This window comes from Mesoplodon mirus, assembly GCF_964341445.2.
Source record: "Mesoplodon mirus genome assembly, chromosome: 4".
NCBI classification, from domain to species: Eukaryota; Metazoa; Chordata; class Mammalia; order Artiodactyla; family Ziphiidae; genus Mesoplodon; species Mesoplodon mirus.
The window spans coordinates 175,426,909-175,446,715 of record NC_138979.1 but is presented as its reverse complement, the minus strand read 5'-3'; the positions used below and the strand labels follow the sequence as shown (position 1 = coordinate 175,446,715).

The 19,807-nt window shown below is 50.6% G+C and overlaps 1 protein-coding gene across 5 annotated transcripts in view; it reads left to right on the top strand.

The window, feature by feature from the left end:
- TTC7B (tetratricopeptide repeat domain 7B) overlaps positions 1–19,807 on the top strand; it is a 239,873-nt gene that overhangs the window by 186,592 nt on the left and 33,474 nt on the right. For 3 of the 5 annotated variants that reach the window (XM_082617199.1, XM_082617195.1, XM_082617196.1), the window contains one exon: positions 8,065–8,205. The exons of 1 other annotated variant lie outside the window; for it this stretch is intronic. In XM_082617199.1, coding sequence (XP_082473325.1) covers positions 8,065–8,205 — 141 coding nt within the window. Of the gene's footprint in view, positions 1–8,064; positions 8,206–9,256; positions 9,914–19,807 lie in introns of those variants that run through there. One more of the 5 variants, XM_082617198.1, reaches the window with a different exon arrangement.

Sequence of the window (19,807 nt, the reverse complement as noted above, 5' to 3'; positions counted from 1 at the left end):
GAGGGAACTAGTTGAATCTTAAAATTCCTTTCCAGTTCAACCATTATTGCTCATAGAAAACAATTCTAATAATTCGTTTTCCTAAAATAAGCTAATCAGACATCATAAAACTTAAACTACTTTACCAGAATTTAAAGCAGACTAAGCAATTCCCTTTAAATATGTTAAAGTGAGGCTTGACATATGTATACAAGGGACTTAACTATTTCCATAAAAACAGCTCCAAGTCTCTCGAGGGTCAGGAAACCTGGGTTCAGGGGCCAGTTCTGCAGAGGAATCCGGGCAACTCATTTAACCTTCCTGGCCTTAGCTTCCTCATCTGTAAAGGTCTTAGTTGACTGATTATTCTGTTCACACACACCTTTGGGGTTTGCCGGTAGCTGATCCTGATTTCAAGCCTCTGCCAGGTGCCTTTCTCCCCGAGTTGCAGCCCGGACTCTGTGGCCTCCAGAGGGCAGTGACCAGCCAGGTGGGGAGAGCCGGACTGGAACGCGGCTGCCAGGACCCCCACCCCCACCCCGCGCGCTGCCCTCACTCCTGAGACCTGAGGGCCCCAGGCGCCCCCAGCAGTGAGCGCCCCAGCAGTCATCATTCTGGAGAGAAGCGTGGGTTGAGGTTTTATTCTTCTCTCCAAGAACGGGCTGACCTTGGGTGCACAGCTTCATTTTTCATATCACCAATTCTGGGGAAACTGCTGCTGTCTTTAGGAACCAGAACTAGAGAATAGACATTAACGAGAAAACATACCTCTCAAACGAAGTAAGGTGAGAAATAAAGCCAAGGTAGTAGTTTTGTCTCCTTCCACTGTGGCTGGCATTTTATGATTGACTTCGCATTTTTCTAACATTCAAAAACATCTGTCATGATCAGGAAGTGACTAGTCAGGTGGTGAATTTCACCCTCTGCTACTGCTTAATAGAATAAAGTCATTTTTGTCACCTATATGTGAAAAAAAAAAATCACTCTAGTGATGACCCCACTGCTTTCGAGGAGTGGCAGCTTAAAAAATTCAGCCCTAATGATTCAAGTATAAACCTTTTCTTGCCATTTTAATTAAATTAAAATTAATTCTCCTTAAGTAGTTCTGGGGTGTCTTTCTTTAAACAAGGTCGGATGGAATTTTAGGAGATGGACAAGTCAATAATACATGGCACCCGGGGAGAAGTTGAGCATGTGACCAGCCGTTAGACTACGGCCTGAGCCTGGGAGGCTTCTCCCATCGGCTGCATCAGAGACCAAAGCCTTTCCCAGGCGGAAGGACACTTCATTCCAGAGGCACGGCCTCGTGGCTACGCACTGGGGAGGGTTTGAGGAGGTGGGTAGCCTCTGCCCGGTGTAGTCCTCCGGAAGGTGCTGTCCCCGCCCAGAGCCGTCTCTCGGCTCACCCCCCACAGCGGGCCCCTCCCTGCATGTGCACCGCTTAGCTCCGCCAGCCCCATCAGCAGCACGCAGGCCAGCCCCCCCCGCATGCCCACTGGTGACCACATACCCCTGCCTTAGGGGGATCCTTCCCTAAAGCTTCCCCGGGAAAGGACTTTCCCCTTTCAAGAGAAGGCACATCCTGTCAGGTTTCAACTGTGCCTGATATTCTGTTAAAGTCATTTGGAAATTGTGATCTCGTCTTGGGACCATGGGTTGGCTGTCCAGATTTCCTTGGCTATCTTAACCTCCTTTTTCACTCCGTGAAAAAAGGAAAGTATCTACTAGAATGACCCCCAGAGCTATTTATCGGCAGGACCCACAACCAAGAGGCCCCATAGTCGGTGGGAGTTGGATAGACCCAGCAGTGGCCCCTGTATCCGCCCCAGCCCCGCGGCCTCATCACGTGGGTGGACATGCTGTGTAGAGGGCAGGAGGCAGCCCTCGAGGGATCAGAATGTGGAAGGGAGATCTCTGACAGCGTGCTGTGAAGAGCCCGCCACCCCCAGATCAGCCTCCTCGAGAGGCAGGACCGCCTCCAGCAAACATGGGAATTGTCCTCGCCCGGGGTTGGCAGGGTGGGGAGTGGAGGAAAATGGCTCATGTTTTCAAGGTATGGAGAAAACTATGCCTAATTTGAGTGCTGAAGTGAGAGCGGACGCTCGTATCTCTCCTCCCGCCTCAGAAAAGAAGAGACAGTCATCACTGTCTCCTCGGGTCCAAGGACGTTCGGGTTAGAGCACAGGGGCCAGGTGTGAGGTCACTGGGCTGCCAGCAGTCCGCAGTGTTGCACTGATTTACGCGCAAGCCCTATCTTGAGAAACAGGCATCCTTTTCCTGTTAAAACCGAAAAATTTTAAGCCAAGGTCTCGGGCAGAATGCTTAGTCATTCAGATCGTTGTTTAGTTTGCAGGGTCTTTAAGAAGGGGGGCTGCGCTTTTCTTTAATTCTTTCATTGTTTTGGGGGCACAGCTTCTAAGAACTGGAAGCTGAATAAACTCTACTGACAGATACTATTGAATCCCTTCAGGACTGAGGGAAAATAAGTACGGAGATTGATTAGCAGTGGGTAATTTCTGCACACTCGGTTTCTTTTCAGAAAAACGTGGGGAGGGCAAGTATCTGCTGCGGCGGCATTAGGCAGAAAGAATGGGGGTGACAAGCAGAGAGATGGAACTTGGGGCGCGACCATGTGCTCTGCATTCTCTCACATTCATGCATATGAGGCATCCGAGTTAACTCTCCAGGGCCGGGAAGCAAAGAGCAGCCTGAATCCTGAGCAAACACCTATGAGATGTGCCTACTGATGTCTCTTTGGTAGAGGATTTTTTTCGCACATCAAGTCACATAGCTGTCTGTTGTTCCTGGACTGTGTTGCTCACCAAGTCAGCAGGCTGCAGGGCTGCATCTGAGACCTGTTCATCTTCTACATGCTGTGAAGATATGAGGGGACAGTGAAGGTGGACATCCTTCAGACCTTACACCATAGCAGCTTACATAATGCGACCAGAACAGCCAAAAGGGTAGCTAGAATATAAATACATGCCATGCACTCAGTGACCCTGCTTGTGAAAATACAGGTGATGGAACATAACTAGGCCACATAATTTATTGAGCCTTTTGCTTCACAGAATTATTGGCTCTGAGATCCCTTTGAATGATGAGCCTTGGATATTGACATAGGGTCCACATGTGATTGCCACATTTGAGGTCTGTGTGAAATGGACCGCAGGTGTAGTGTGCTTTGGAAAAGGATTTTTGGAAAGGCTTCAACTGCAACGGCAACTTGACCTGGCTGTGCCCGGCGTCCTACTTGTGGCAGGGTTTCTCCGCAGGCTTCAGCAAATGATAGGAATGTGGGGCAGACATCCTCCAAGATGAGCTTGGACTCAGCTTCCTGAGGTCAGGGGCCTGGGTTCCTGGACCCTCAGCCCATGGGGAGATGACTCCACTGCAGTTCCTGGGGCCTCTCTTTCGCTGCCCCTGTCCCCCACCCCACCCAGACAGTGGTCCGGGGTGGGGAGGACTCACATAAAGACCCCAGATGTAGGGATCAGAACAATTCTTCAAGTGGCACTTCGCCTATGTATCAGGTGTCCGAGATAACATTTCCTCTTGGGCCTCTAGGAGGGAGGAAATTCAGATCTCCTCAGCTCCAGGGCATCTTATGCCCCCTGACCACTGGGGCAATCAGGTTACAGAACCTAGGCCAGATTTTAGGGCATGCTCTCACCTGCCTGTGTCAGCTGTCGGTTCAGTTGGTTTTGCGGTAGCTTTTCAGAGCCACTGTGCCCTGTGACTGAGGGACTTGGTGGCTGCTTGACTCTCAGGGTTATGACAGGGATAAGCGCTTCTCAAATTAACGTGATAAATAAGAGATGTACAGTGGCCGGACACATTTGCTGGCTTACCTGTCGAACCTGATTATTTGGAAGCTTATTTCTCCAGAGTCTTGGATTTCAAATTAGAAATATGTCTTCTATTCCTCCCTCTAATTCCTTTCTCAAGCCTCAATTTGTCCATTTCCCTTAGGGGAATAATCCTCTTAAGCCCCATGCACGCTGTAGGAGTACATTTGCTTTGGGGAGAAAGAAAAGGGTTGCTGTAAAAATAGGTTGGTTAGACTAGCATTTCTAGGTGTTTACCAACAGAAATCAAAATCTGTTTGGGCACTTACCATTTTCAATCCTATGAAACAGTTAAGTTACAGGTTGTTTTGATTCATTGTAATCAGATCTATCCATTCTGATTCATAATGATGTTTATCCCTTTTTTCCTCCAAATGCTAACCCAGTGGAAGAATTTGATATACTATGCTATTGCCAGAAAGAATAGACATTAACTATTAAATAGTTTTACCATTATCATAAGTCACCCACCATTATTAATAAGTACTGAATGCCCTAATATCCATCCCTAGTACAGAACCTGAAGGGTCTCTGCCCCTGTGAGGTGTGTGTGAAGAGGGATCGACTAGGAAGGAACCAGTTATTTCTGACGAACCTCAGTTACCCTCCCTATTTAAGTGGGTTAGTTACGTTAGAGATGGGAAGCCCCTAGGCGGGTGCAGTGTTAATCCAGCTGTGCACCACTGTGGTTCTTAGTCCAGGTTGTTGGAAGTGAGCACAGCCATGCTGAGAAGCCCCTTGAGACGGGGAAGGTTCTGGCCTCTGAGCCATTAGGGAAGGAGAGTAGGGCACCCAGACGTGCTTCCCCAAAGAGGGGCCACTCTTCTAAATTTCACACCGTGATGTGTTTTGACAATACTCATTCTTCCATTCATTCATTCATCATTCTGCAAGCATTTACCAAGTACATTGCGTGGGCCTGGCATTGTTAGCCCCTGAAAATACCTAAATGGAGGGCATGTTCCTGTCTTCCAGAACCACCCAGTCTCAGAGGTGAGACAGTTAACATCAACTTTTAACATAAAACAGTGTGGTCTGTACGGTGATAACCATTCCCACAGGGTGAGCTGGGGCACTGAGGACCCGAGGCCTAACTTTTTACACGAGGGTGGAAGGGAGAAGGAACAGAAGGTTCACGGCAGCCTTCCTGGTGGAGGTGGCGTCAGGGCTGGATTCAGAGGCTAGTGTTTGAGTCCTGGTTTTGCCACCTGCTGGCTGTATGACTTTGGGTAAGATACTCACTAAAATCTCAGTTTTGTCATCTAAACAATGCAGGTAACAGTGTTACCTGCCTCCAAGAATTGTTTAAAGATTAAGTGAAATAATATAGGTAAAGTGCAAATCTGAGTGCCTGAAACAGGCCACGTTCACTAAAGCCGATAATCACCACTGCTGGCATCATCATCATCATCATTTGCCAGACCTTATTCACAGTGAAACATTGATTTTAATAATAAATTAAAATTTATTATTTTACAGATTGTTATGTGAAGAATTCATTAATTTAGTTGTATATAGATGCCACAAAGAGAAGGAACTTTGACGTTAGTTCTGATGAGTGCATTTGTGAACCAAACAGTTAATCCAAAAAAGCAAAATTAGCCCCTCCAAAAGTGACAAGTCCTTGTAGCAAAGGAGCCTGAGAACCTGGTAGAAAATGTGTAGGATTTTTCTAGAGCGGTAGTTTGTTATTGTTCTTTTTTAAAAATGAATTAATAACTAAATATTATGAGCATTTCTCAGTTTCAATTTCTCATGTGTCAATATCAATAGATATAACCCGTGTAAACAAGATCTCTTGAGGGGTCTCAGTAAATTTGCAGACTCCTAAGGGATTCTGAGACCGAGAGGGTTCTGAGAACCTCCGTCCTAAAGAACAAGGTCTTCCCCGGTACTCTTTCCCCAGGCTGTTGGGCTGCAGGGAGGCAGGACTGCTCAGGCTGGCTGGCCTGTGTGGAGGACGCCTGCAGGCTTTTCTTGACCAAATGTCAGTGAATAACACCTGCTTCCTCTCTCCCCAGGTCAGGGGCCTCAGGCTTAGCTGCACCTTGGAACCACCTGGGCTATTAACAGATAGATGCCTGGTCCCACCCCTAGGGTCCATGATTTGGTCCATCTGGGCTGTAGCTATGGCATATGATTTTTTAAAATCCCTAAGCGATTCGGATGTGAAGTCAAAGTTGAGAACCACTATTGAAGGTAGTCAGTGAGTAGGTGAGTCGGCTTGATAATGTCAGAATGTAGCAACAACACCCTTACTTATTTACTAATAGTTGCTGTTAAAAGTCTCAGGGAAACTACATCAAATCCTTGTTATCAAAGTTAGAGCATTGATTTTTCCATAAGAAGGTTAAAAACAAAACAAGACCAAAAAAATCAACAGCCGTTTAATCATTTTGCTGTTTAGGGTTTTTTTAGGTAGTCTGACACACTTCGTCTAAGCAAGGTCAGTTCTTAGCTGAACTTCACCAGTTCTCCTGGATCATAATGATATTGATCAGTGTCGCTGAACTGGGCCTCGAGATCCTCCTTGCATGGCAGCGCTCGCTCTGGAGGACTCTCTGGTCCTTCTCCAGAGGCGCCCTCCTCATACCCTTCCCCGTGGGCGCTGTGTGTGGATTATCCACAGAAGCTGGATTCCCAGTCTGGTTCCCATCCACCTCCTGCATTTCACCTCCACCAACCCCACCCCACTGAAGGATTTGAGTGTATTTAGAAAAATCCATGTTTCCTTTGTGTTAGAATATGGATGGCCAGTCTATTGCTGCAGGTAGTCTTAAAAATGAATACATTAATTTTTATTAAAAAAAAACTTTTTTCAGATCAGTTAATTTCCAGATTTTATTTGTCTTCATGAAATACAATCATAGAGTCTGAAAGTAATAATTTTATGCTTTCTTCTTTTCAAATCTTTCATGTCTTATTCACTGTTTAGAACTTTTAGAAGCTCTCTTCCTTAAATACTCATGCAAATAGAAGACATTCTTATGTCATTTATGGCTTTAATAAGATAATCTCTAATGTTTAACTGTGAGAATAACAGTTGCTGGCTGTTTGTGCCATACTGAGACTATACTTTCCCATTTCTAGATTAATATTTTTCTATCATAAAAAGGACCAACTTGGTGCATTTCAAAGCCCCAACAGAAATTATTTTTATGCTCACCATCTCATTTTACCCAGAGTGAAATTTATTTGAGTAGTCAGCACTTATCTCTCTATATTTTCACCATTTTCAACCTCATGATAGGTTGATAGTTGCCACTGACGGCGCTGGAATGTTTATCTCCATATTACACTTTACGATGAGTTATAAATTAAGAATGTTGCCAGTGAATATAAATATCACCAGTTTTAAATCTGAAATAACCAAGACTCCCGCTCTCAGTTCTGAAACCATTCCTCCAAGAGCGGATGTTGGAAAGAAGTGGGGAAAGAGCCCCTGTTTGGGGAGGTGGCCTCCGATCGCCAGGACATCTCGAGGGTCAGCGTGGAGAGGAATGTGTCATTTGACTTCTGAATAGAAGCCCTTTGGCCAGTGAATGTGCTCCACCTGCCGCCTCCCCCAGTTCTCGGGACAGTAGCTTCTACAGAAGAGTGAGGCGGGTGCAGCTCCTGAGCTCCGGGCCACTTTGCTGTAACCTGTCCTCGGCGAGTCTAGTATTAGCCTTAGTGACAGACACCTGCTTAGACAGCAGGCAAATTGTGCTTTGTCTACAGTTTTTAAGCCATGTCCTAGAATATGGTTCCAGATGCCTCAAAGGCCAGGGAATGAAACGGGCGGTTGCTGGGTTTGTCTTGAGCATGGCCTCCATCTATGCCAAATCCTGCCCCAGGGGGCAAGTGTGGTTCCTCCCCCTGCCCCGCAGGTAGTTTCTAGGTTCAGGCCCAGGCAGGGGTGCTTTGTCACCTCCCTTTGTGGTACCTCACGTCTGCCAAGTTTCAGCAGCGTGTCACGGCCTCGTGGCTAGCTGTGCCCCTCCTGCCCCGACACTCAGCCTGCGCTCGACTCAGCTCCCAGACGAGCTAAAGCAATGGACAGAAACTAAGGTGCCAGGCCATAGTGACTGTATGGACAGTAAGGACCGTAAACCTCAGAAACATCATGAGGGAGGGGCGTGTGTACGTCTTGAACCCGTGCCTGTGCGTGAGGGGGACGGCTGGCTGTGTGGGTCGGTGGCTGGCTCTGGGTCTGTCCTTTCACCTCTGATGCCGTCTTCCCGACACCCTCCCGCAGGCTCTGTTCACGCCACGTCGATAGCAGCCTCCAGAGTGGAGCAGGCACTGTCGGAAGTGGCGTCGTCTCTGCAGAGCAGCGCCCCCAAGCAGGGCCCGCTACACCCCTGGATGACGCTGGCGCAGATCTGGCTCCACGCAGGTACCGCCCCGCCCCTCAACCCCACGCCCACCTGCCGCGCTGCCAGAGGGAGCTTGCGGCCTGGGCCGCAGGGTTTATGCTGTAGCAGGGGCCAGAGATCTACACCCCAGACTTTCTTTGAGGGGGACAGCAGAGCGTGGTGTCCCAGACCCGATGGAGGTCTGGCAGTCCTGCAGCCTTGGAGTGGAGCCTCAGCTCTGCTACTTACCAACAGCTGCATAGGCTAGAGGTGATAGCCTCCCCTCTCAGCCTCGGTTTCCTCATCCGTACGGTGGGGTCAATAGCATCGTCTCCTAGGGTTGGTGAGCACGGTGCCTGGCACAGCCTGGTGGTGAAGTCTAAGAGACCCTGGGAGAGGGGCCAGGTGTCCTGATGACACAGATGTCTTTATCTAAGCCGAGGGGGTGGGGGGGACAGCGTTTTGATGTCCGACCTCTCCCTTCTGATGGCGCTCCTCGTAATCCTCAGAGAGCGAGGCAGGTACCAGCAGCTGCCGGACTGGAAGCTAGCCCAGAAGGCAGGTGTGACAGCCCCTCCTCCAGCTTCACATGGCTGCTTCTGCGTAGCTAGGAAGTCGCCACAATAAATCCAGCCTGCAGACATTTTAGCAGTGGGAATCCCAGTATACAGAGCAAATGGTGGCTATTGATTTGCTTACATATTTATAGTTCCATAGGAGAGATAACTTCTGTTTCTCAAGTTTTCCCCCTTGATCTGCAAGGCCTTCCCAGGCTCAACTCTCAGGGTGCACGGCAAAAGCCCAGGTTTGGCTGCAAAAGCGCTTATTACCCACCACTGGCCATCTGTTTACTCCTTTTTTTGCCAAGGCTAATTGTATGATGTCCAACCTTGTTTGGAACCTTCGTGTAAGAAACACAATTGGATTTACCTGGGTTTGGCATGTCCCAGAGCCGAGCTCAGTCAGCCGCTTCCATGTTGGCATCTTTAATTGAGCCAAAACAACCACTGTAAATGAACAAATTATGTTCTTCTAAGCAGAAAGACAAAAGAGGGATGAATCACGAATGTGCCGATTGTTCTTCCTGTGCAGATGCTGGCCAGCGTTCAGCCTCTTACTGGGTTCTAGACAGGCTGACTCAAGGGCCCGGGAACAGCAGTCATGCCTTCCTCTGCGGCTCTCTTGAAGAAAAGCTGGTCCCCAGTCTAGGACCTGGTGCCTGTCTTACTCAGTCGCCCTCATGAGCAGTGACGGCAAAGAACAAAAAGAGAAGGGGTTCCCTTTAGTGTCCAGGCCAGGTGAGACTGGCCGAACCTGCAGGGCTTAGTAGAGGGGCAGAGTTGTCCTTCAAAATGGGCCTGAAGTTGACTTTTTAAAGGGCCAATGTCTACGAAACCACAAGGGCAGAAGGTGATCCTTCTAGGCTGGAAGCAGCTCCCTTGACCTCCCAGGCATTGCTTCTCTTGCCTGTGGCTCGGAGAAGCTAATGACCTTGGTGAGGGTCACTGAGTTCCAGGACCGCCTTGCCCAGTGGCTTGCTGCACCCCACTCAGTTATCCAGGCTTTGCTCCTCTTGACGTGACCCACCATGACGCTTGGAAGGAAATTTTGTAGCTGCTTATTAGAACGTTGAAGAACCTGGCAGCTAAGATTCCTTGTGGAGTTATCCTTGAAGTTTTATGAATCGTGTGACATCCCTTTCCCATTGCCGTAGCCTATAGGACAGAATAAATCTCTCATTGCTATTAATGTGTGTGGCTTTTAACGTTCTATGAGTTGGTGGAATTGAATTCTGGAAATGGAATATCATACTTGCCTTAAACTCCAGGCAGAATATAAATCCCGCTTCTATAGTATGTATGAATGAAGCAAATTATCATCTTTATAGGATTGGTGCTATACTGACTCTTTCAAAGCACTGACTTTGAGTCAAGATTAGAATTGTATCGTATATTCAATATGGTCTTTGAAGAGGTAAACTCAGAAGGAATTCATAAAAGAAGCTTCCACTGAACTGTAAGGTTTTACCATATGTGGTTTGAGCTTTACTGCTCTGGGTGGCAAACTAAAAGTGACTCACATTTTTTGACAACCTATGGAAACCAGGTAACATCTGCGTCCATCGTCAGCTCTAACAATACTGCCAGATGCTGTAAATGTCGCAAGCTTTGGAAGAAACTAGATCAAGGCCTCACACCCAAGGCCATGGTGTTTCTGTGGCGTTTGTGGGTCTCTTCTCTCCTGGTTGTTTTTTCTGGTGAGCTGCGTGTAGTGGGAGCTTGTGGTGGAGGCCCGTGCGGGAGGTGGCCCCAGATTTGAGGCTGGCAGGTAAGGCCACTCTGAGACGACCTCAGATTTCCAGCCTATTATATGAGCAGGTCCCTGAGCCACTTGTGTGTCATTTGAGTGGCAAAGAGATCATGACTGGGACACCTGAGCCTCTGGCTGCTCTGTGAGGAAATCAGCCACAGGCCCAGTGGGGAGCATAGACCCAGGAAGTCCAGGGATGCTTGACCATCCGGGGTCCCTCCCGTCCTGTGTGGTGGGACCCATGCCCTGGGCGCCCCTTCCCTCTGTACCTCCTCCTCCTTCCTGGACACTTCTGACCCCAGGGCCTCAGGCTCCTCACAGGATACCTGGTGGCCAACGGGCATGGGTTGTACATGTTTTATTGCTTGGTTTGTTTGGACCCATGTGACAATTGTATTTAAATTATTTTTGAAAAACTAATACATGCACATGATACACAGTTCAAAAGGCACAAAAGACGTGAAATGAGAGGCTTCCTGCCATCCCGAGTGTCAGTCACACTCCCCCACGGCAACCACCGTTAGTGTGTGCACACCTGCCGGGGTGTAACACTCGCTGGAGATCATTGGCTGTCGGCACATCAGACAGTAAGTCCATTGTATGATTTTACCATAATTTAGCCAGTAGCCCACTGATTAACATTTAGATTATTTCTAGTATTTTGCTGCTACAGACAATGCGTCAATGAGTAGCCGTCTATAGATTGTTCTGTACCTGTAAGGTGAACTCCTAAAAGTGGAATTGATGGATCAAAGGGTGCATACTCTTTAATTTTGGTAAATTCTGTCACACTGCCTTCCATAGAATTGTGCCAGTTTGCATTCCAGTCAACAAGATGAGAATGCCCATTTGCTCCCACTCTTTATAACACCGCACATTATCGGACTTCAAGATCTTTGCCCATCTGATAGGTGAAGATGGTATTTCAGTTGTCTGCTCATGGCTTCTGCCCATTTGTCTTCTTAGATACTGAGCGTTTCTCTTTGAGTTGTGAGCACTTATTATGTGTCAAAGAAATTTGCCTTGTACCATATGTGCTATGAGTATTTCCCCCCATTTTAATTTTGTTTGTGTTTTGGGGTTTTGTTGGGGGTTTTTTGCCAAATTTTTTTTTTTTACATTTATCAAGCTTTTCCTTATAGCATCTGGGTATCACATGATATTTAGAGAGAAACTACCCATTTTTATGGTCTCTTTTCCTGAAAGTTCCTAGTACCTTCTAGTGCCATTTGTATATACACCATCTTATAAAGAAGGTCCAAAGGGTTCTTTTCCTCTGTTTTGCAGAAGGGAAACCCAGGCCAAATAGAAGCCAGCACCTCTGTGGTCTCACTGGGCAGGAGTCAGGAGAGCTGAATTAGAGCATTTGATGTTTGTTGCACCTTGAGACCTATCTCCCTGGGAGTCATACATCGTTTTCTTTAGAATGCACACCTTATCACTGGCCTTTGGAAATTCATACATTCACAGTCATTCAGAGTTGAACCAGGGCCTTTCCCAAGCCAAGCAGCTTCTTGGTGTCCATCCTTCAATTTCCACTTCTGGGATGGCAGCTAAAAATGACTTTGCAGAAGGTGGACAATTTCTGCTTGTTACTTACTAATAATTATAGCTTTCACTTTGGCATCTCTCACCGTCGAAACCAACGGCTATTCTTAGATGTGCAAGATCAGATTTTCTGATTTCTGCTGGGAATGTAAAGCTGTGATACTCTCACAAATTCCTTGGCCCTGGCTGGCCTGTCCCCTTTGCCCTTCCCCCCTGCCAGGTTCCTCCCAGCCGCCGGGAGGCTGCATCGGCAGGGCTGAAGGGTAATCCTGTGGCATGGCCACCATGACAAGATGAAGACAGCTCCCAGACAGGTGGCGTGAGGGTCACTGTACAGGGAGTGCTTGCAGGAGGGAACATGTGGTACCCAGGGGTCAGGCCTGACCCGACACGGTGCCAGTCTCTGTGGGTCAGCCCCGCCAGACCTGCCCCATCTGCTGCCCTGGGAGGTTTTGATTCATGGTCTACAACCTGCAGGTAGCTGACTTTTACCAAGCACCATGCATGTGTCAGACCTTATCCTAGGACTTTATGTGTCTTAACTTGTTTAGTCCTTGTGATAGCCATATAAGGTATAAATACCCTTTAATCACCCCATTTTACAGATGGAAAAACCAAGACACAGCTCTCACATCACCTGCCTAAGGTTACATGACTAATAAGTGGAGAAACCAGAAGTCAGACCCAACCAGTGTGGCCCCAGAGCCCCAGCCGCTGCCCAGGGCGGGCACTCGGCTATGGAACACACACCTGTGAGCATCTGTTTACGTGTGTCATCAGGGTGAGGCTCTGGAGCTCAGTGGTCAGCAGACGGACACGGGCTCTGCCTTCACACAGTTTACAGATGCGAAATGTAACAATTGCAGAAGCACTTAATTCCACGGTGCCGAGTACCCCGGAGCAGCAGTGTGGGCTCTGGGAGAACTGGGAACAGAGGTCTTCCCCAGCCAGGACCGGAGGAGGCCTGAGCCCGTGGCAGGCGTAGGACACACGTGGACAGGCCTGTGGGCCACGTGAGCCCTGAGGTTAGAGAAATGGCAGGGCCGCAGGGCACGAAGCCTAGAGAGGAAGAATCACGTGGCCGAGGCGAGGCCAGACGAGCCAGCGCCCTGGTGACCAGGTCAGGATCTCTTCCTAAAAGCACTGAAAAGCTGTTGAAGGACGGCAAGCGGGGGAATGAAAGGATCAGAGGGAGGTTGCTACAAGATCACCCCTGCGGAACGTGGGGCACGGAACGGGAGACAGTGCCGTAGGGAGGCAAGGTCAGGAGCTTTGGTCTGCGTGACTGCAGGGAACGGCCGGTCTGAGGGTGGAGAGAGGGGGATACCTGAGTTGCATTTTCGAGGCAGAACTGATAGGACTTGTTGATGGGTTAGATGTAGGGGTGAAGGAAAAGGAAGACTCCTGTGTTGGGAGCTGGAGCCAGCGGGTAACTGGTGATTCCTCTTCCTGCCACGGGCAGCCTGGGTGGTGGGAACCGATGGGTAGGGGTCGGGGAGCAAGAGCAGCCAGAGCCCTGCTTGAACTTGGGAGCGTCGGGTGCCTGAGGACCCACAGTGAAGTTGTCAGGCAGGTGGCTGGATATTCAAGTCTACACTTGAGGTTTGGGCTAGAAACATCAAGTTGCGAGTGGGGATTTAAAGCCAAGGGGTGTGATGAGAAGGCCTAAGAAGAGAAGGTCGATGGAGAAGGGAAAGGGCCAGGCCCCGGACCTGAGCCCCCAGCATTCAATATTTGAGGAGGAGAGGAAAAGCCAAAGCAACAGAAAGGAAGTGGTCAGCAAGGCGGGAGGGAACCGGGAGACGTGGCGTCCTGGCAGCCAAGGGGGGTTACAAAGGCGCCTGTGCGGTACCGTCAAGGGCTTGGCTTCTGGACTCAGACTAGTTGAAATCCTGGTCCCACACCCTAGTGCCCTCCTCTGCAAAATGACAGTTTGACAGTCACACAAGATAATGCATGAGAGTGTCCAACAGGGAGCAAACACTCAATAACTGTTAAAACAATGATTTCTTAATCAGCATTGTATCTTCATTTATTTTTTAAAGGTTATACTCCATTTATAGTTATTATAAAATATTCCCCACGTTGTATAATATACCCTTGCAGCTCATTTTATACCTAATAGTTCATACCTCTTAGTCCCCTACCCCTCCCTTGCCCCGCCCCCTTCCCTCTCCCCATTGTAAAATAATGATTTTTTTTCTTTTATTGTTGATTCAATCTTTTTTTTTTTTACATCTTTATTGGAGTGTAATTGCTTTACAATGGTGTGTTAGTTTCTGCTTTATAACAAAGTGAATCAGCTATACGTATACATATGTTCCCATATCTCTTCCCTCTTGCGTCTCCCTCCCTCCCACTCTCCCTATCCCACCCCTCTAGGTGGTCACAAAGCACCGAGCTGATCTCCCTGTGCTATGCGGCTGCTTCCCACTAGCTATCTATTTTACATTTGGTAGTGTATACATGTCCATGCCTCTCTCTCGCTTTGTCACAGCTAAAGACACAGACCTACTAGAGAATGGACTTGAGGATATGGGGAGGCGGAAGGGTAAGCTGTGGTAATCTGTGATAAAATAATGATTTGTAAGTGCGTGTGGCAGGCAGGAAATGCTGCAGAGGGCCTGAATAAGGTGGAGACAAAAACATTTGTCTCCCGGCAGACACCTGCGCCCAGCCCTGGCGCTGCTCTGCCCTCCGCGGCAGAGGCTGTCCCAGGACCAGCTTGCTAAGGTTGTTTCCCAAGTCTCCTCTGTCTAGGGAAGCAGGGTTTGGGGTAAAGGAAATGGTTTCGGGGGGTCAGCGAGTCTGCAGGCCTAACTCCCTGCTGCCTGCAAGACTGAGAGAAGCTGATGGCCCTCGCGCCTTTTCCTGCATCCCTCTCCGCCAGACCTCTGGTGGGATGGAGGATCTGACGGCACGCACACAGGTACAGCCCTGGGGCTGCCTCTCACGTACACGGCTCCTTTGTGTGAGTTTCACAGAAATGTCCCCTCTGGGTAGGCTAAGCCCCAGGGAGCAGGTGTGCCTTAGCTGAAGGCACCTTGGTGAGAAGAGCTTCCTCACTTTCCAGGGGCAGATGCAGCCCTACGCCAGGCTCACAGCTGGCCAGCGGGGTCCAGGCTGGTCAGCCCCACTCCGCCCAGCGCCTTTGCACGGCGCACAACCCAAACAGCCCTGAGCCCAAGGCAGGCAATGGGAGCTGGTTCTCAGCCTTGCAGCCAACGTGAAGCAGGTGCTTGACAGGTGTCAGAAGAGTGAATGAACGAGTGAGGAAACTGGGCCCTGTGCGGGGCTGTGGGTGCGTCCCGCTCCAGGTCCCCCTATAGGGAGCCCCGCTCACCACTGAGGAGGAAAGAGGCCCCGGGCCTTAGCACTATAGCTCAGCCCTTTTCAGATCCCATCTTTAGCTTGGTTTGGCCAATGATTTCGGAAAGCCCTCTGCGCGAGGCGCAGCGCAGAGGGGAGCGGACTTGATCCCGGCCCTCCAGGGACATGACCTCTAGGGGATAACACGAGTCATGGGAGCACGAGGCAGCCTGGGGTGAGGGACTCCCCAGAGCACGCAGGGCGGTGGAGGGGTGACACACCCAGGCCTGTCTGGGGAAGTCGTGTGCAGGGTGGGGTTTGGGGGGACGTCGTGTGCAGGGTGAGGTTTGGGGGAGCCCAGGGTGAGGAGTGATGGGTCTGCAACAGTACAGGGAAGGCACTTTGGGCAGAAGGTACAGCACAGCCGAGGTGTGGAGGTGAGACCGTGAATTGAGCATGGAGGGGGTGAAAAGGTAGCAGGGTCCTAGTTTAGAACGGGAAGCAAAAACATTTGGGTTAGGGCTTCCCTGGTGGCGCAGTGGTTGAGAGTCCACCTGCTGATGCAGGGGACACGGGTTCGTGCCCTGGTCCGGGAAGATCCCACATGCCGCGGAGCAGCTGGGCCCGTGAGCCATGGCCGCTGAGCCTGCGCATCCGGAGCCTGTGCTCCGCAACGGGAGAGGCCACAGCAGTGAGAGGCCCGCGTACCGCAAAAACAAAACAAAACAAAACAAAACAAAAAAAACACATTTGGGTTACATTCACCTGCAATTGAGAACCATTGAGGGTTTGCAAGCGGGGGTGGGGTGGAGGGGTATTTCCAGCATTTTTCATAGTAACCTGGTAGCAAGGAGAAGGCAAGGGATTCCAGAGAGGACCGTCAGAGCTTAGTCTGAGCTTCAGAAAGGGGTAGAAAGTGTCCGTGACCCTGAGTGGCACCTTACCTTTGGTTAGAGGCTGTCAGCTGCCAGCGACCAGGACAGACTCTGTCCCTGTGACCTCTTCAGAGAGTGACCCTTCAGAGCCTGCCCCGCAGTGGGGGCTCTGACATTGCACTGAACTGTGTTCTTGTTAGGAGCCCATCAGCTTCAAGTTCCCAGAGCCAGCTTCCCTCTGTGTTGCTGTTCCTTCTGTACAAGCTCTTATATCTCTTAATGAGCTCAAAAGGCCCTTTGTGGGGTTTTTTTGGGTTTTTTTGTTTTCACTTGAATTTAGCCCTTGGTGAAGGGGTCAGGGGAGCATCACTTGCTGTGGCTTCTCTGGCCTTTGACTCCTCATCGACCTGGGCCACAGAGATGGTTGCCTTCCTCTGACCCGCAAGCAGTGTCCATTAATCTACAGCCTTTCCTTAAGCACCTACTAAGTGCTAGATCCTGTGCTAAGGGATGCAGAGGTGACGTGGCTGGCAGTTGCTCATAGTTTTAGTGGGAAAAGACAATACCGATCACATTTTTTGGAGGCATTGGGGAAATAGTACACCTCTGTTTACGGCCTGAGTTCTGAGCCAATTAAGAAAGAGACAGGGAGTGAGATGGAGATCACACTCCCAGCTCTGTGCCTCGGGAGGCTGAATCGGAGAGTGCATCGTGACTTCTGGCCTCAGCTGGTCTCCCAGTGCATCACAGCTGATTGAATGCACCCGCCCCAAGTTGCTGGCCTCGCTGTCGCAGGGGCAGGGCCCAGCATCATGCCCGCAGGAGCAAGCCGAGAATGCGGGCACCCAAGGCTCCAGGCTTCCACCCTCTTGGTTGAGAGGCGGGCCAGCCTCAGGCCCCATCTGGCAGGTGAACAGGCCCAGAGAAGTTGATGGTCTTGCCCAAGGTCACAGACAAGACCTGGGGGCAGGGATCGAACCCTCCATGTTCCCCTGACACTGGCTGACCAACGGAGTACCCTAGGGCCCTGGGGTCCCCAGTGCTGCCTCAGAGACCCAGGGAGGGGGCCAAACCAAGAGGGAGGGCAGCTGTCCACTCTTTGGAGGAAAGAGGCTCCACTGGGGGAAAATGGAAAAATGGCCAGCCCGTTGCGCCTGTGTCCTTCTGTTTGACCTTAAAACGAAGGGATCAGGGAGCAGCGCAGGCCGTGCACTCGCCTGCCCCTACAACTTGGACAGCACGGCAAAGAAGTCCTCGGGGGTCTGGATGCTCTCTCCCACCTTCTCAATCATGACTCAGCTCAGCCCCCGTCATCTGTTTCCTCATCACGAGGAGGGAGGAGAGGCACCAGACCTGTCGCCGAAGACAGGGAACCAAGAAGACACTCGGTGCCGTGTTTGTTTTCACGGGGACCCACACAGAACAGGGTGTCATCTACATTGTTGTGTTGGTGTTTAAGGCTCCCCCCACCCTGCTGCAACATACACCTTGATTCTTGTTATAAAAACTCTGGGGACTTCCCTGGTGGTCCAGTGGCTGGGAGTCCGCCTTCCAATGCAGGGAATGCGGGTTCGATCCCTGGTCGGGGAACTGGGATTTCACATGCTGCGGGGCAACTAGGCCCGCCCGCCACAACTAGAGAGGAGCCCGCACACCGCAATGAAGAGCCTGCGTGCCGCAACTAAGCTCCGAAGCAGCCAAAAAACAAATAAATGAAAATGAAATAAAATATATTTTAAAAATCGAAAACAAAACAAAGCTCTGGAATCATTTAGTCCCCACTCTCCCAAGTTGGCTTTTATTCCAGAGCGATCTAGATGGGAGAGGCCTGTGGTGTCTCACCCGCCCACAGGCAGCCCTGGGACCTTGGAAATGAACACGAACTCACCCCCAAAGGGAAGCAAGTCAGGAGGCAGCCTACAGTGGGAGGAACATTCTGTATTGCTGCCCCCGCAGCCGCCAGGCTCCGGAACCTGAAACTGCCAGATACACCCCGGACGCTTCTGGCGGGAGCTTGGAGAGAGTCGTGTTACTGGAAGACAGCGGGCAGCCCTGCATGTCTACCTCCCAGGAGGACAGGTTTTGCAGAGGCCCAGGCGGAAGGACAGACGCGTGTGGTCTTTGCTCCTGCAGAGGCCCCGTGTGTAGTAGGTGCTCAGTAAGTACCTCGAGAGCAGAGTCTCGGAGGACGTGAGGCAGGTGCAGTGCCGGCCCGGCCACACTTAGAACTCAGTTGTATGTGAGTGTCCGAGTTTGCAGGTCTGAGAGGCTGGGCCTCTCCCCGCAGGTCCCGGGGCCAGCCCATCACCTCTGTTCCCTGTCGAGGGGGACTGCCGGCCACAAGCACAGATGGGGTGCAGGGCGGGTCTGTGCCTCTCCCGGGCTTCCTCGTGGCCTGAGGAGTCAGTCACTGGTGTGACTGTGGTCACCAGGGAAGTGAGGTGCTTAGGAGAGGGCCATCCAGTGGCATCGACACGGACCACACCCTGTCCAGAATTTCCAGTCTCCGCGCCTGAAGCCGGAGGTGGGGAGATAGAAGGGTGGATGTCAGCAGTACGTGCTGTCCGGGGGCGTAGCCAGGACCCCTCACAAAATGTCTCTAGGGACACAGCCATCATAGGGATACCCAGGCTGGGCTCCCCTTCCAGCTGGCGGGGGGGGTGGGATGGGGTCAGAGGTAGCTTCCAGGCGGGGGGTGGCCATTGAGCTGGGCTTTAAAGGGGGTACAGGGGTGACACCATCGGAGCAGAGGCAAGAGAACAAACAAAAGCCCAGGGAAACAGCGGCAGCTTAACACAGCAGAGCCCGGGGGTGTAGGAAGCAGTAGGAACACAGGTTAGTAGGGGTGGTAGAGACAGTCACCAAGGGCTCTGGGTGCCAGGCAAAGGGGTCTGGATGTTATCTGGAGGCAGGGGAGACACTGTTCTCTGTAGAGAGCTGAGAGCACAGCCACAAAGCCACACCTGCCTATACCTTGCCCTGGGACCTCGGACAAATTGCTTAGCCTGTCTGTGCCTCAGTTTCCTTGTCTGTATAATGGGGATAAAATAATAGTACCTAGTGGATCACTGTGCAGATAAAAGCAGAAATGAGAACACTTCTCTGCACAAAGCACATGTTTGATGATTATTAGCTACTGTTATCATTACTGTTACTGTTCATTCATTCGCAACCATTTCCTGCGCTCTGACTGCCAGGCACTCATCCAGTCACTGGGGACACAGCAGTGAATAGTGTGAAGCTGGTGGCTTATGTTCTAGAGGGGCCCCCCAGACAGTGAGTGAGACAAACAAGGTGAGCCTGGTATTGGCCGGAAAAGAAAGCAGGGAAAGGAACTGGGTCGTGCTGGGTCAGGACGGGGTAGGGGGAGCAGCAGTTTTAGGTGGGATGGTCAGCAAAAGCCTCCCAGAGGCCGTTCCGGGGAAGACTGAATGGGGTGAGGGGTGCACAGGAACGGAAGGAGCGCTTTTCAGCAGTGTGGTGACCCCAGCGGAGCTTTGCCTGGGGAGGCTGGTCTGTCAGTAGCTGCGCAGAACAGAGGGGCTGGAGGAGAGACGGGAGGGGCGTGAGGAAAAATGTCAACATGTTCTATTTCTTTTTT